This window comes from Gracilinanus agilis, chromosome 6 (genome assembly GCF_016433145.1).
Source record: "Gracilinanus agilis isolate LMUSP501 chromosome 6, AgileGrace, whole genome shotgun sequence".
Classification (NCBI taxonomy): domain Eukaryota; kingdom Metazoa; phylum Chordata; class Mammalia; order Didelphimorphia; family Didelphidae; genus Gracilinanus; species Gracilinanus agilis.
The window spans coordinates 229,029,980-229,045,813 of NC_058135.1; the positions used below are offsets into that span (position 1 = coordinate 229,029,980).

Genomic DNA, 15,834 nt, shown 5'->3' on the forward strand with positions numbered 1-15,834 from the left:
AACTGCTCCTGTGAAAAATTAGAAGATACAAGACCATTGTTCAGGACCAGGATAAGGGGGAGCAAGAACGGGCCCCTGAAACAAGGAAACCAAGGCTCCTTACTAAGTTGTATCTTCCAAAGCTATTCCACTTTCAGATAAATTGCCTTTTCATTGTCTTCAATTTAAATTTTTTTTAAAGAAAAAGATGATAAAAAGAGCTTCTTATTTCATTAAAATCTTGGTGTAGAATGAATAGATCATAGAATCCTAGATCTACGTTGCCTTTTTTCTCCTCAGAGCCAAGGCTAGAGAGGTGCAAAGTACACTGCCCACTCCTAAGGACTTCCTATGTCTCTCTAGGTATGTGGGTAAGACAGAAGGCAGGTGGGTGGATGGAGTGGCAGACACAGCCATGCCCAGCCCTCACCAGGAAGTGCACAGACTGTGAAATTACACTAGGCTGGACAACTTACCACAACTCTAACCCTTGGGGTACTGAAATAATTAACTTGCTAATCAGCCACACATTGATTCAGCTCCCCCACTTTTTTTCTTTTCTTTCTTCTTTAAAAAAAAGTCACAAATCACCCTTGGTTCAGTTTCCTGGAAAAAAGCCACACATTTCAAGAATACTCTGACTGCCCCTGGACTTAGATAAGGAAGTATCCAAAATCTGGCGACTTTTCCCACTCCTAATAACCTGCCTGCCCTGACTCTAGCCTCAGTGGACAAAACAAAACATTTTGAGGAAATGCTTAACCCCACCTCCACCTCCAGGAGGCAGGGAACTTTGGCAGTCACATTTTCCTGTTTTCTGATGTCGTTAGCCTGCAAGTTGGCATGAAAAAGTCAAGTGTCTTATGCCAGAAAACAGGATGGATTAGACATTTTAAGGTATTAGAGTTGTAAGAGACCTTAGAAGATACCTAGTTATGGAACAGCTAGGTGGCTCAGTGGATAGAGAACCAGGCCAGGAGTTAGGAGGACCTGGATTCAAATCTGATTTCAAAAACTTCCCAGCTATGTGACACTGGGTAAGTCATTTGACCCAAATTACCTAACTCTTGCTGCTATTCTATCTTAGAATTGATACTAAGACAGAAGGAGGAGGAGGAAGAGGAGGAGGAGGAGGAGGAGAAAGGGAGAGAGGGAGAAGAAAGAGAGAGTTGGAGTCATACAGAGATAGAAAGACAGAGACAGAGAGAGAGATGGAGAGAGAAGAAGCAAAAAGAGAGAAAGGGACAGAGAGAACCCACTTAGGCTGGTTGAAGGGAGGAGCTTGTTCCCTCTCCTGAGTTAGAGAGAAAGAAGTATGCAGGTAGGATCTAAGTCCCCTCAATCTTTTCATTACCTGGCCTCTTCGAGTTTCACAGTTGTGCAGATAACTCAAATGATAGATTTTCAGGTTTAAGGTGGCAAAATTCAGATACTTCAAGAAAACCTGGAAGAATAATTTTTTAATACAAAAGCTATAAAAAGATATTTCACTAGATCTTTACAGATCACTTTGTAAAAATCAATGGTACATTCCCAAATGAAAGATGAGGTTTACCCATATCATTTAACTTGCAGGGATCAAACTAAATTCATATATTAGCAATATCTTATAGTTCAAGTGGCCATGATGAGGAGTTACTTAAAAATTCAACATATCCATACAATGTAGGACATTACATAAGGGAAATATTATCTTTATGTTCCTGAGTTCATATCATTTCCTTTTGTAACACCCTATTACAATGATAAGCTGATTTAAGGGCGGGGAGCAATAGAAAAGTCCTTAAGGTCCATATGGTTCCTTCTTCAACTTTAGGGAGATTTTTGAAGTTCTTTTTTTAGACAAAAAAAATTATAAATTTGGGTACAATCACTTTGAGCCTTCAGTTAGGAAAATTCCTAACATTTAGGCAGAGGTTGGGCTTTTTACCTAACTTTATATTTGTAGATATAGCTCTAGATAACTCCCAATCTCTTTAAGAATGAGGCAAAATTCAGTTTACTGAAAATGTTTGGATAATGAAATCACATATACTATGCCCACATATCATATTACATGTCTGTGGACAAATAGGTTTTGGGAAGAGAAACTGGGGGGAAAGTCATCTTTCTCTCCAGTCTTGGACTCAGAGATACCTATAGAACTGATGACTATCCTCCCAGTCTCCCATCTCAGTCCTGTGCTCCTCAGAGATGTGCTAGAAAGTCATATGGTCCAGCTTCTAGGATTCCTCCCTACTCTGGCTATGGGTTATATATGCTTTTATATAGGACACAGCTAGCTTAATACGATCACCTGCCAATTGAAACAGGGCATCATTCACATCATCCAATGGCTTTCAAAGACTTTTCCCAACAAAGTTCTTTTAATTGATTGGCTAAGATATGATCCCACCCCTAGAAAAGGTATCAGAGCTAAAATGGAGTAGAGTAGGCTTCTCTTTGGTGTCAGAAAAGGGATTTCTTTCCCTTTGGTCATTGTGATCCTTTTAATAATCTTTCTCAGAAAAACAAAATCTTAGTTTTGAAAGGAGAACTATACGATACTCAAACATATGTTAGAGTAGAAAGCTCCCTGGATTTGAAATCTGAGGACACTGGCTTCATTCCAAGGTCTGCTCTTCACTACTTAGATGACCTCGGCAATTCACCTCTGAGTCTTTCTCCTCATCTGTACAAAGACGGGGCTAATGATCTTTAAGGGCCAGCTCTAAATCTGATGAGTGGTCAGCCAGCTTTAATTGTGAGGAAATTGTTTCCCCTTATATTGAGCAGAAATCTTCTTCCCTGTATCTTCTATCCATTACTCCTAATTTTTTCCTCTAAGAGTTCAACAGAGTATGTATTCTACCCAACATAATTCTTCCACATTTCTTCATGAAGGGGAAAACTCACTGGTGAAGCAGTATCAACCTTGATTTTGAGGTCACTCTAGAATCTGGGACTGTGGGGAATCCTTTGAACCCAGGAATGCCCTGATTTCTGAAACTATAGTAGGTAACCTTCACACCATGAGAGCTGGGGTTAGCTGAGACTCTGAGACTGGGAGGAAAAATCACCGTGTGGAGAACTCACTAAGGCACTCCATCCCACGATACACTTCAGATGTAAAGACATAAAGAGACACATGGAAACACAGAGACTCGTTTGAAGATGCCCAGAAAATAATAAACCTTCATATCTGGGCAGTGCATTACACTTTTCAAAGCACTTGCACACACAGTAATCTCATTTGAGCTTTACTACAGTCCTCTTTGAGTTAGGCAGGAGATTATTATCCCCATTTTATAGATTAGTAAAACAAGGCAAAGTGATTTGTCCAGGGTCACAAAAATAGTAAGTGAAAGAACCAGGACTTTTACCAGGTCATCTGACTCTTAGTCCTATGTCCTAGTATGTGTGTGGATGGCTGTTGTATATATACACATACACACAAACAAATATGTACACACATATGTATTTATGTGCATAAACATGTATAATCCATCCACACACAAAGATACACAAAAAGAAAAGTGTAGACAGACATGAGTACAGTCCACATACACCAAGATACCCAGAGGATATCTATCCATCCAGTCCATCCATCCATCCATCCATCCATCCATCCATCCAATCATTCATTCAACACATAGAGAATCTATATTAAGCATTCATTGCTGGATACAGCAAGAGATATGAAACTTAGGGCAGTGTCTCTGCCTTTGTGGAGATTATGGTCTAGCAGGAGATCAAACAAGTGCAGATGGCCACTGTCCCAAATATAAGTTCATGGGGGGATTAAAAAGTGTTATGTGAGGTTCAGGGGGAAAGGCATGTCATTACAGACAGAAGGATCAGGGAAGGCTATATATATGGAGGACATTTTGAAAACAGACAGAAACGCTAATTATTTCGATTTGACTTTATTTGTGTAAAAAAAGCATTTTATAACTACGTTCCTGTGGTTCCTGGGTTTGTTTTGGCAGGTATACTCTTAAGTAGTATGTTCCATTTGTGGAGCGTCTCTTTTGTAAGCTTAAGAATTAATATACAATATCTCCAAGTATTATATTTAATAAGATTTATTAATAATAACTTGAAGTAAAGGAAAATAAAAAGCTTGAGTAAAGAGGGAGCTAACTCAGCCGTGGTTGTGAGAGAAGAGAGCAAGAGGACAGAGTTACACACCATTTGTTTACCAAATGAGAGGATGCAATGTGGATGAAGGGAAAAGGATTCTGGGAGATGAAGTCTGAGGGTTCAAGATTTCTAATTGCACACTTTCTATCTCTTCTTGCAGGACTTTGTTAGTAATATATAAACATGTTGATGATTTATGTGAGTTTATTTTATATCTGCTACTTTGATAAAATCATTGATAGCTTCAATTAATTATTAGTTGAATCTCTGGGATTCCCAACATATACCATCATGGCATCTGCAAACAGAGATAGTTTTATTATCTCTTTGCCCAATCTAATTCTTTCAATTTCTTTTTCTTCTCTTATTACTATTGCTAGTGTTTCTAATATTATATTAAATAACATTGGTAATAATGAGCATCTTTGTTTCACTTCTGATCTTATTACGAAGGTTTCTAGCTTATTCCCATTACAAATAATACTTGCTGATGGTTATAGGTAGATGTTTTGTGTCATTTTAAGGAAAACTTCTTTTGTGCCTATGTTTTCCAATGTTTTCAATAGGAGTGAGTGTTGTATTTTATCAAAGGCTTTATCTGCATCTGTTGATATAATCATATGGTGTCTATTTCTTTTATTAATAATATAACTAATTATGTAAATATTTTTTCTCGTGTTAAACCATCTCTACATCCCTGGTATAAATCCTGTTTGGTCACAGTGTATAACTCAGGAACATAAAGATAACATTTCTCTTATGAAATATCCTGCATTGTGTGGATATGTTGGATTTTCTAAAAGGCCAACTAACTCCTCATCATGGCCCCTAGAACCATGAGATACTGCTAATATATGAATTTAGTGCCTAGAGACATGCAGTGACTTGAGAATACCATACTAGGGTGGTAGCAGAGGGAAATGAATGGTACATGGAAGGAGGGGAGCATGCAATAAATGGAATCAACAGGACTTGGCAACTCACTGTAAGAGAGAAAAGGGAGCTGGAAAAATCAAAGATAACGTCAGGATTTCAAACACAGGAGAATGGCTGGATAGTGGTGCCACAGACTGAAAGAGTGAAGTCAGAAGGGCAGGTTTATGGAGAAAGATCATAAACTCAGTTTTGGACTTGTTGAATGGGGTATCACCAATCATCTCATAGACATTTGAAATTCATTAGATCATAGATTTGGAATGACACGGATCTTAGAGGTCATCGAGTCCAATTCCCTCATCTTACAGGTGGGGAAACTGAGATTCAGAGAGGCTAAGTGATTAATCAGTCATACAACTAGTAGGTGTCTGAGGGGCAGAATTTAAACTCTAAATTTGGTCTTCTGTCTATCGCGCCATAATGCCTCTCAATTTGTAGGTCTGGAGCTCAGAAGAAGAAAATCAGAGATATAAATTTGGGAATCATTTTTATAAAGGCAAGAATTGAAATCATAGAGGTGAAAAATATTGCAAAGGGAGAGAGTACACGGAACGAAGAAAGGCTGGCCAGATTCCTTAGGGAATGTCCAAATAAAAAGGGCAGGAAGACAATGAGGAATCAGTGTAGGACCCAGAAGAGTTACAGGAGTAAGAGAAAAAGAAGGTGCTTATAGGACCTCTGAAGCCAAAGTAAGTGTAACCAGAAGAAGAGGTCCACTACTGTCAAAAGTTGCAGAGAGTTTAAGAGGAGGGGAGAGTTCTTTAAAAAGATTGTTGAATCAGGCCACAGAAGCTTATTGGCAATCTTTTGGAGTAGATTTGGTGACATCATGAAAGCAGAACCCAGAGGGCCAGTGTCTTAGGAGAGTGTTTTTGGTGAGGAAACTGGACTATTGTGTGTAAATTACTTTTGCAAATAAGGAATCCATATATGTGTAGATAATAGGAAAAAAACTGATTTTTCTGTGAACAGAGAAGAGGATAGAGTAGGTAATTTTCAAGGGGACAAGGGACAGGGGAAGGATCCATAGTTGTCATGTGCATGGGAAGGCTTTCTCCCCGCTTCTCAATATTGTAACAAAGACTCAAAGGAGAACAAATGATGACAATCCTTAGAGCAGAGGTTCTTAACCTGGGTTCCATGAACTTCTTTAAATTTTTTTCATTGCTGTTCATTTCATTACAATTGATTTCTCTTATAATACTAATTACTTATGTATTTAAAAACATTATTCAGAGAGGGACTTTTCCAGACTTCCTAGGTGTTCCATGACACACACAAAAAAGGCTAAAAATCTGTTTTAAAAAATTACATTTAGGGCCATTAAGAGATATGTAGAGGGGACAACTAGGTGGCTCATTGGAGTGAGAGCCAGACCTAGAAAAAGAGGTCTTGGGTTCAAAGATACTTTAGCGGTGTGACCTTGGGCAAGTCATTTAATCCCCATTGCCCAGACTTTACCACTCTTTCACTTTGGAACCAACATGTAATATTGATTCTAAGATAGAAGGTAAGGGTTTTTTAAAAAATAAATTAAAAAAAAAGAAATATGTGGCATTGTTGGTGGTATTGCATGAAGGCAAAGAATGAGTAGTAGGCGAAATAAAAGCTTGAAGAAAGGTGAGTTCCAGAAGAATATTCAGTGTAAGAGTAGAGAGAGCATGCATAGGCTGGGAACGCTTGGCATCAAGAGGTTTACTCTAGGGCTTATTCCCCTTCATGTGTTGAGGAGTATTCATGGGGGTGTCATGGTTGTGAATTGGTTGCTAATATTCCCCAAACGAGCTATATCAGTGGAGAGTAAACAGTAATGAGAGCTGTTGCACCAGTTATATCTAGTGCAGTGAATTTAAGTCATGGGCAAAGTTGAGCCCATCCTTGGGTTTGAGTTTCCCAAGAAGAGTGGCAGATCAATGAACTCCCAGGAAGCCAAACAGGGATAATTCTGAGGACATTTGATGAATGGATGAAGGAGCCCATCTTCTCAGCTAAGTAGCAAGGTAGGATATCTGCTATAAATATGAAATACAAAAGAAAAGTGGGTGAGAGAAGAAGTTTGGAAAGGAGGCTCTGGGGAATCGTGTAGGGATCCCTGGGATAAGAGTAGAAATGTTGAGCTGCATGAAGGAAAATGCTAAATGCTAGGTTATGAATTAGTAATGGATAAAGACTTTCTCTAGTGACATTTAGCATCCTTGGAGTAAGAATGAAGAAACTGGCTGACAGGATTACTCAGGTTTTGGAGTTAAGGAATGACAAAGGGTTGGGGGGGATGACAAGAGATTTTTTAGACTATTAGTTAATGAAAAATTAGGCTGGTAAATCATGGAGATGAATGAGAAACAAAGCAAGGGAAGGAAAAGCGTGAAAGACAGATAGGAACAGAAGAATAAATCAAGGGACTGAATGTCAGATAAAGGCAAACGTAAGTTTAGTGTGAGTGATGTAGTAGGAAAATTACAAGGATATGAGGGTACAGCCAGAGAATAGAATTTCAACATGGTATCATGAATTTAGAATCAGAGGACCCAGGATCAAATCCCAGCTCCACCATTAATTCTATGTGTGGCCTTGATCAATTCTCTTCACTTCTCTGAACCTCATTTTTTTCATCTTTTAAATGAGGAGGTTGGGCTAGGTGACATCTAAGGTCTCTTCTAGCTCTAAAGCTACAATCCCATGAATGTTCAGAATTTGGGAAGTGGTAAAATTCCAAGAGAGGGGGAAGTCAAAGGTGTGACCATGATCTTTTTTGAGAGTGAGGAACTATAAAACCAGGTTATTGTGAAGTAGGGGAAATTATTAACATGAAGGTTAAAATTCCTGGCAATAATGGAAGAGGATGGAATGTCATATGCCAAGAACTAAAATCATTAGAAAAATTGGGAGAATAATCAACAAGGATTGGGAGAGAGTAGCATAAATGGACTACGTTAACATATATGCAGATATAAACATCAACACCAGGACATAAAGAGAAGTAGAGTTGTGCAAATGCATAGAGATGCACAAAGATGTGCAGACAACTATATAGGAATATGCATATATAGGCACACAAAGGCCAGAGACATGTTCATAGACACACCCAGACATGTATATAGATATGTACACTGAAAGTAGACATATAATACACTAACACACATTTCGACATTAGCAAACACACACAGAGAAACATATGCACCCGCAGTGTGTTTGTCCAACACTTACATCTTGGTCTTCACTGGTGAAAAATGGACCACTGGTTTTATTTATGGCCATGATTACAGCAACGACATCCTTGCCATTCATGATGGGTGTAGCAAGTATGTTCTTGGTCACATATTCAGTAAGCTCATCTGCAAATGAGCTGAAGTGCTGGCACTGGACAAGAAAGAAATTGGAAGTTAAGCAAAATCACAGGTTCTTTTTCGATATCATCCTGAATTAAGCCTTATAAAGCTATCTCTTCATTTTTTTAAAGGACCAGCCAACCTGCTGTCAGCTTGCTCAGTAATGAAAACATGAGCATGATGGAGTGAATGGAAACAACCCAACAATGTTACCATAATAGGCTCCATTCCTACATGGGCCATTCGATTTCACTCTGCTCCTCAGACACAGACTGGACCCTGATTCTGGAAACAGATGGCAAATATACACAAACTGACCCTAGACTCGCCCATGGCCATGTGTTCATATTGGCACTTAATCACAGACCCCATTGATGTGACTCTCAGGGTTGGAGAACAATTTCAGCTTCTGCTCGTTAAGTCCTAGGGCTGGTTGGAATAAGATCTTGGGGAGAGAAGGTTTCACTGTGAAGAGGAACAGAACAGATCTTGAGGTGGGATGAACTCCTCATCCTCATCTGGTGTTATAAAGTTAGCTGACCCAAGAGCTCCTTTTTTTTTTTCTGAGAGACGGAGAGAGTCTTTTCTATTTCCCTACACATAGAATTCTCCTCTGAATATTACCTTGGGACTTGGAGAGAATTGTCTACATTGTCCCATCCAAAGGAGTTCTCTTCTAATGGATAGATTAAAAAAGCAAAGAAATCTTCAGTGTCCTCCACAGAGAGCTTTGACATCCTCTGACGAATAGGATGTGGGATAGACACTTCTATACAGTGGTCCCCCTTTTGAAGGATGGGCCCTGGGAAAAAGAGACTACTCCAGAATGTTTTGCCACAGAGTTATCCTCAGTTGTGGTCATGGTAACACTCAATATATGCTATAAAAATATGCACTTTGCAGAAAGCATAATGGAAAACACTTGAATGAAGCTAAAAAGGAGGAGAAACTGAAGTACTGCTTTGGTGAAAAGAAATAAATGGATCAAATGGAAGAAATGAAAGATGAGTTTCTGACTCAAAGCAGGCACAGCGACATGACATAATTGTGATGAAGGACTTCGGCTATCTGTTGGAACTCTGCTCAAAACAGAGGAGCTGACAAATTCGTGCTTTTTCTTAATCATAATTGCAGTCTTCCAAAGGTGAAGAAGAGATGAAGAGGATTGCAATTCTGAGCATGGTACCAACCAACAAGAAGATACTGAAATAGGAATGAAGAGAACCTTGGGAAGTAACAACCACGCCAATAGTTAGAGGAAAAGAAAGCTGAGCATAATCTGGCTCATACCCTAGACTTCTGAAGAGTGGATTTCACAGGCTTCAGGAAAATGGTGGATAATATCCCACATCCTCAGACTCTAAGCAAGAAATTGAGTCAAGAAGGATGGGGAAACTTAGAAGAACACAATTCTAGTGATGCAGTCACAGGTGATCTTTTTTAAGATAATTAAAGACAAAAACCCTAGTTCTATCTTAGAATTGATATAAGTATTGAATCCAAGGCAGAAGAGTTGCAAGAGCTGAACAATTGGAGTTAAGTGACTTGACCAGGGATCACACAGCTAGGAAGTGTCTGGGGTCAGATTTGAACCCCAGATCCTTCTGATTCAGGGCTGGCACTCTATCTATTCCTAGTTGCCCCATGTCATAGATGATTCAGAACAATGTGGATGCTTAGCAATAAGGTAATTTTTAAACTTAATTTTTAATATTTGTTGTAATTAGTAAGCATTTACTTTTCTCTCCCTCCAATCTTCTTCCCTAAGCTGAAAAAAAAGGAAGCAAAATCCTTGTAAAAAATGTGCAGAGTTGAGGAAACAAATCTCCATCGTGGCCATGTCCAAATATGCCTCATTTTCCATTTTGAATTTAGCATCGCTCTGTTAGTAGATGGGCAACAAGCTTTATTATCAGTTCTTTGGAGTCATAGTTGGTCATCACATTGATAAGAAATTCATAAGTCTTTCATAGTTGTCTTTATGATGTTTTTGTTACTATATAAACTATTGTCCTAGATCTATTCCACTTCACTGCATCAGTTCATACAAGTCTTTGTAGGTTTCTCAGAAATGGTCTCTTTTCTCACTTCTTATGGTACAATAGTATTCCTATTATATTCATATATCATAATTTTTTAGCAATTCCCTATTTCATAGGCACTCCATTAGACCTTTGCCACTAAAAGAAGAGCTGCTATAAATATTTCTGTACCTGTGGGTCCTTTTCTTTTTCCTTTGATCTCTTTGGAATATTGTTCCAGTACCACTACTCAGGATCAATAACTGACAATGAACGAGAGAGAACTTTTAAACTTTTCTTTTGCCCCTGTATTCTCTATCAATTCTCTATCAATGCTCCTCAGACTGAAAAGAGCAAGAACCGTTACCAGAGAATTCAAAATGAAGATAACATTTTTCTCTCTAATTTGCATGAAATGATAGAGGGTATGCTTATTAAAACTGCAGAAGGCATGAAGTTGGGAGGAATGTCTAATATGGTGGATGAGAGTATCATAACCTAGTAGGATCTCAGTAAATTGGAATAGAAAGTCAAATGTTCTAAAAATGATATTAAATTAAATGACAATCAATGCAAATTGCCTTGTTTAGATTTTTAAAAATAAGGTACGAGATGAAGAAGGAGAGTTTATAATTTTTCATGAGAATGACGTGAAGTTTTAAGTGGATTCTAAGTTTAAAATGAGTCAATGGTGTGACAAAGAGGTCAAAGTAACTATACAATCTTAGATTTTGGAGAGACGATGTCCAAAATGAGAGAGATGGTAATCCTACAATCCAATGCTCTGCTTATACTACATCCTAATTATTGGATAAATTTTATGAGCCATATTTTAGAAGAGATATTATGAGGAAAAGGGATATCATTTATGAGCTTTGGAGGTGAACTCAGTGTTAAATTGAATTTTTTCTGGGTAATGGGGCACAACTTCTTGATATATTGCATATGTTTGGCTTCAGAGACTTTTTTTGTTTTAATGTAGTCTTTTTAAAAAAATTATTTTATTTTTCCCCAATTACATGCAAAAACAACTTCCAACATTTGTTCCTCAAAATTCTGAGTTCCATATTCTCTCCCTTCTTCCCTTGTCCCCTCCCTGAGATGGCAAGCAATTTGATATGGTTATATATGTGCAATCATGCAAAACCTGAGATATTTTTTTAATGAATTGATAGAAAACTAGTATTTAGAACTGTTTCTCATGTTACAGAAGAAGAAATTGAAATTTTGAGAAGTTAAGTGAATTCTCCAAAGTTAAATGGGTTGTAAGAAGTGATCCAAGATTTGAACCTGGGTCCTCTGATTTGAAATTCAATTTTTTCCCATTTTTCACCCTGATACTATTGTATTCTATTTCAGAGCAGATATCTAGATACTTAAAAACTAAATTCTTTTCCCCAATTCAAGGCCCTCTGTTTGGGTCTGAAAATGTTGTGGTAGGCACTGAAAAATATTGTGCTAAAACCCAGCCAAGTATTTATTAAGTCCAGACTCTGAGGACTAAGAGTACAAAGAAGAGCAAAAAGTGATCTCTGCCCTCAAAGAACTTCTAGTCTAATGAGACTGTGGGCATCTCTCACAGAATGGCTCTCAGCACAAGAGGATTCTTTAAACCAATCTCTCATTGTCCATTCCTTTTTTTTTTTTTTTTAAACCCTTGTACTTCGGTGTATTGTCTCATAGGTGGAAGATTGGTAAGGGTGGGCAATGGGGGTCAAGTGACTTGCCCAGGGTCACACAGCTGGGAAGTGGCCGAGGCCGGATTTGAACCTAGGACCTCCTGTCTCTAGGCCTGACTCTCACTCCACTGAGCTACCCAGCTGCCCCTTGTCCATTCCTTTTTAATAAATTCTTATTTCTATTCTGAACTTAATAAGCACTAAGTAGAATAAACGTTTGCATACACATAGTTGGAAAGAAGAGAATGAAACTTTAGATCCCTATGATGTTTATTAAGAGTAATAAAACATGGCAAATAATATAGTAAAATCAACCCATAGCTTTCGGAGCTCTCCTAGCTTTCTTTCTGACCTTCCTTCTATTCTTTCTCCATTTATAAAAACAACAATAAAACTGTCCCTCGTAATTTCTCAAGGAAAATGGAAAGAATCTTAGAAATCATTTAGTCCAAAGTAACATGAAGCTTAGAGAAGGAGAATTACTAAGGTCCCAGGGGTAGGAAATGCCAGAAGTCAAATATGAACTCAGTTCCTTGGGCTCCAAACACAGTGCTCTTTCCCCTATATCACATGGTCTCTTTTCTCATTCTCTACTTAAGAATCACAGAAATCCATAAGTGCCTCATCTTTTTTTTTTTTTTAAATATATCACAGACTCCTTTGGTAATATATTGTAGCCTATGGACCCCTTTACCAAATAATATGTTTTTTAATGCAAAATTGAAGAGATTAATAAAAATTAAAATGAGGTTTTTCTCATGTTCAAGTACACGGTCCCCCTAAAATTTATGCTTAGGCCCCAAGAGGTTCAGAACCCCTGATATAGTTCAACCCCAACCTGAGCAAGGTTCCTCCCTACAACATAACAGACTATTGATCCAGCTTTTCCTTTAAACCCTCCAATTAGAGGTAATCCATTACCTAGGACACAGGTTCAACCACATCACTCACTTTCCTACTCAAAAACCTTCAATGGTCTCCTGTAGGAAAAAAATAAACTTCTTGGTCTGGCATTTAAAGCCCTTCATAGTCTGCTCCCTGAACTCAGCCTGCTTTCTGTCCTTCCATCTCTATTCCTTTATCCAGACTGTCCTCTGCATGCCACAACTCATTTAGCCATTATCCAATCGATAGGCATCCCCTCAATTTCCAGTTCTTTGCTACTAAAAAGAATTGCTATAAATATTTATTTTGTCAAATGTTTTTTCCAATTACATTTTGGTCTGGTTCTGGCTACACATCCGGAGTATCATGGGCTGAGTTATGGCACTTGGTGCAGTGAATAAACTGATGAACTTGGTCAGATCAGGTCAAGAAGACCTGAGTTCAAATTCAATAGCAGATACTTACTAGATGTATAACCCTGGGCAAATTACTTAACCTCTGTCAGCCTTGATTTCCTCATCTGTAAAATAGGCATAGTAATATCACCCACTTTCCAGGGTTGTTGTGTCGATATGAGATATTTGTACAATATTTGGAAACCTTAAAGCACTAAGTAAAGGTGAGTTATTATTACTATTATTAGCTATCTTTTTTTCAACTTATATCCATTGCTCTTGGCTCTTCCCTCTAGGGCTAAACAGAATAAATCTAATCTCTCTTCCCTACGATAGCTCTTTAAATACTTAAAAGCAATTAGTATGCCCCCTTTTCTCCAGGCTAAACATATCCAGTTCCTTTAGATGATCCTGATACATCACAGACTCAAGGATCTTTACTATCCTCTAGATGCTCTTTAGTTCATTGATATTCATCTAAAATGTGGTGCTCAGAACTAAACATGATTCTCCAAATGCGAAATCATCAGAGTTCTCATTTCCCTTGTTCTGTATCCCATCCTTCTATTGAGTGCTTTAAGATCATAGGAGAGGCGACATAGCATAGTAGGTAGAGTCAAGTCAAGTCATCAAGTATTATCTATGTGTCAGGCAATGTGCTAAGTTTTGGGTAAAAAAAGAAAGACAACAACAAAAAAAAGTTCCTGCTCTTAGAATGACCCGGATTCAAGTCTTGTGTCTGATACATCTTGCCTATGTTATCCTGATCAAGTCACTTAATCTTTTAGCCTTAGTTTCCTCATCTATAAAATAGGAATAAGAATAGCGCTTATCTCAGAGAATTATTGTGGTAATCAAATGAGATAAAGCTTTATAAACCTAAAATTATTACATGTTATTTATGTAATTTATTTGTGTAATTTATGTAATTATGCGATTATTTATTATTTTTATAACTTATTTATTTAACTATTTTTATAACTTTATTTATTTAACTATTTTTATAACTTCCTTATGTGTATTGTATTGTATCATATTTTATTTTATTTTAAACCCTTACCTTCTGTCTTGGTATTGGCTCCAAGGCAGAAGAGTGGTAAGGGCTAAGCAATGACTTGCTCAGGGTCACACAGCTGGGAAGTGTCTGAGGCCAGATCCTTATGTGTATTTTAAAAACCAAAGTTGGTTGGTTTTGTGCTTTCATATCAGTCTCTTTAGACCATTCACTTTTTAAAAAATCATTTATGCCTGTGGTAGAATTTCATTCTTGAGAACTGCTCTTTCTTGGGTCTATTTAGATCACTGGTTCACAAAGTCTTGTCTGAAGACCCTTGAGGGTCCCTGAGACACTTTCAGGACCATCCACAAAGCCAAAACCATTTTCATAATAATACTAAGACATTTTAATTTCTTAGGCAATGATATGAGAATATTTAGATCCAGGATATAATTCCACTATTTGATGAGGCTACATCAGGAATGTTTTCTGTTTAGTGTTAAAAGAATTTTGTGAAATTACTTATCTTTGAGAAAAAATGACTTATGGTGTATCTTTTGTTACCTCTAAGATACATATAACTACCCTTAAAATTTGTTATTTGTTATAAGACTTAACACTTGTATATAGGATATATTCTGTAATGCAAGCAAATTGCACAAAGGTTTGGAAGAGGAAAAAAATAATAAAGTCTTTGGGAAAAATAAATAATTTCTAATATTTTAAGAATCGATAGATATAACTCATTTAAACAAAAGTTTTTTTTTAACCATTAACTTCTGTATATTGGCTCATAGGTGGAAGAGTGGTAAGGGTGGGCAATGGGGGTCAAGTGACTTGCCCAGGGTCACACAGCTGGGAAGTGTCTGAGGCTGGATTTGAACCTAGGACCTCCTGCCTCTCAATCCACTGAACTACACAGCTGCCCCCTAAACAAAAGTTCTTTGAAGAGTCCTCTATAATTTTTTTTAAACCTTTACCTTTTATCTTGGAATTTTTAAAGAGTTTTAAGGTCGGGGGCAGCTGGGTGGCTCAGTAGATTGAGAGTCCGGCCCAGAGATGGGAGGTCCTAGGTTCAAATCTGACCTCAGACACTTCTTAGTTGTGTGACCCTGGGCAAGTCACTTGACCCCCATTGTCTAGCCCTTACCGCTCTGCTCCACCAATACACAATAAGACTGACGGTAAGAGTTAAAAAAAAACAAACAAACAAAAGAGTGTTAAGGTCAAACAGCTAGGTGTCTCAGTGGATAGAATGTCTGACCTGGGGCTGGGAAGTCCTAGGTTCAAATCTGACCTCAGATACTTCCTAGCTATGTGACCCTGGGCAAGTCACTTAACTTCAGTTGCCTAGCTCTTATCATTCTTCTGCCTTGGAACTTATACTTAGTATCAATTCTAAGACAGAAGGTAAGAATTAAAACAGAGAGAGAGAGAGAGAGAGAGAGAGAGAGAGAGAGAGAGAGAGAGAGAGAGAGAGAGAGAGAGAGA

General features: G+C 37.9%; 1 protein-coding gene across 1 annotated transcript in view; it reads right to left on the minus strand.

Moving 5' to 3' along the window:
* The window catches only part of PDE6B (phosphodiesterase 6B), an 87,820-nt gene that overhangs the window by 42,253 nt on the left and 29,733 nt on the right, over positions 1-15,834 (minus strand). Inside the window, exons 2-4 of the mRNA XM_044681800.1 lie at positions 8,245-8,397; positions 1,334-1,423; positions 748-810 (exon numbers count right to left, since the gene is read on the minus strand). Of these exons, the coding sequence (XP_044537735.1) occupies positions 748-810; positions 1,334-1,423; positions 8,245-8,397 (306 nt within the window). The remainder of the gene's footprint in view (positions 1-747; positions 811-1,333; positions 1,424-8,244; positions 8,398-15,834) is intronic.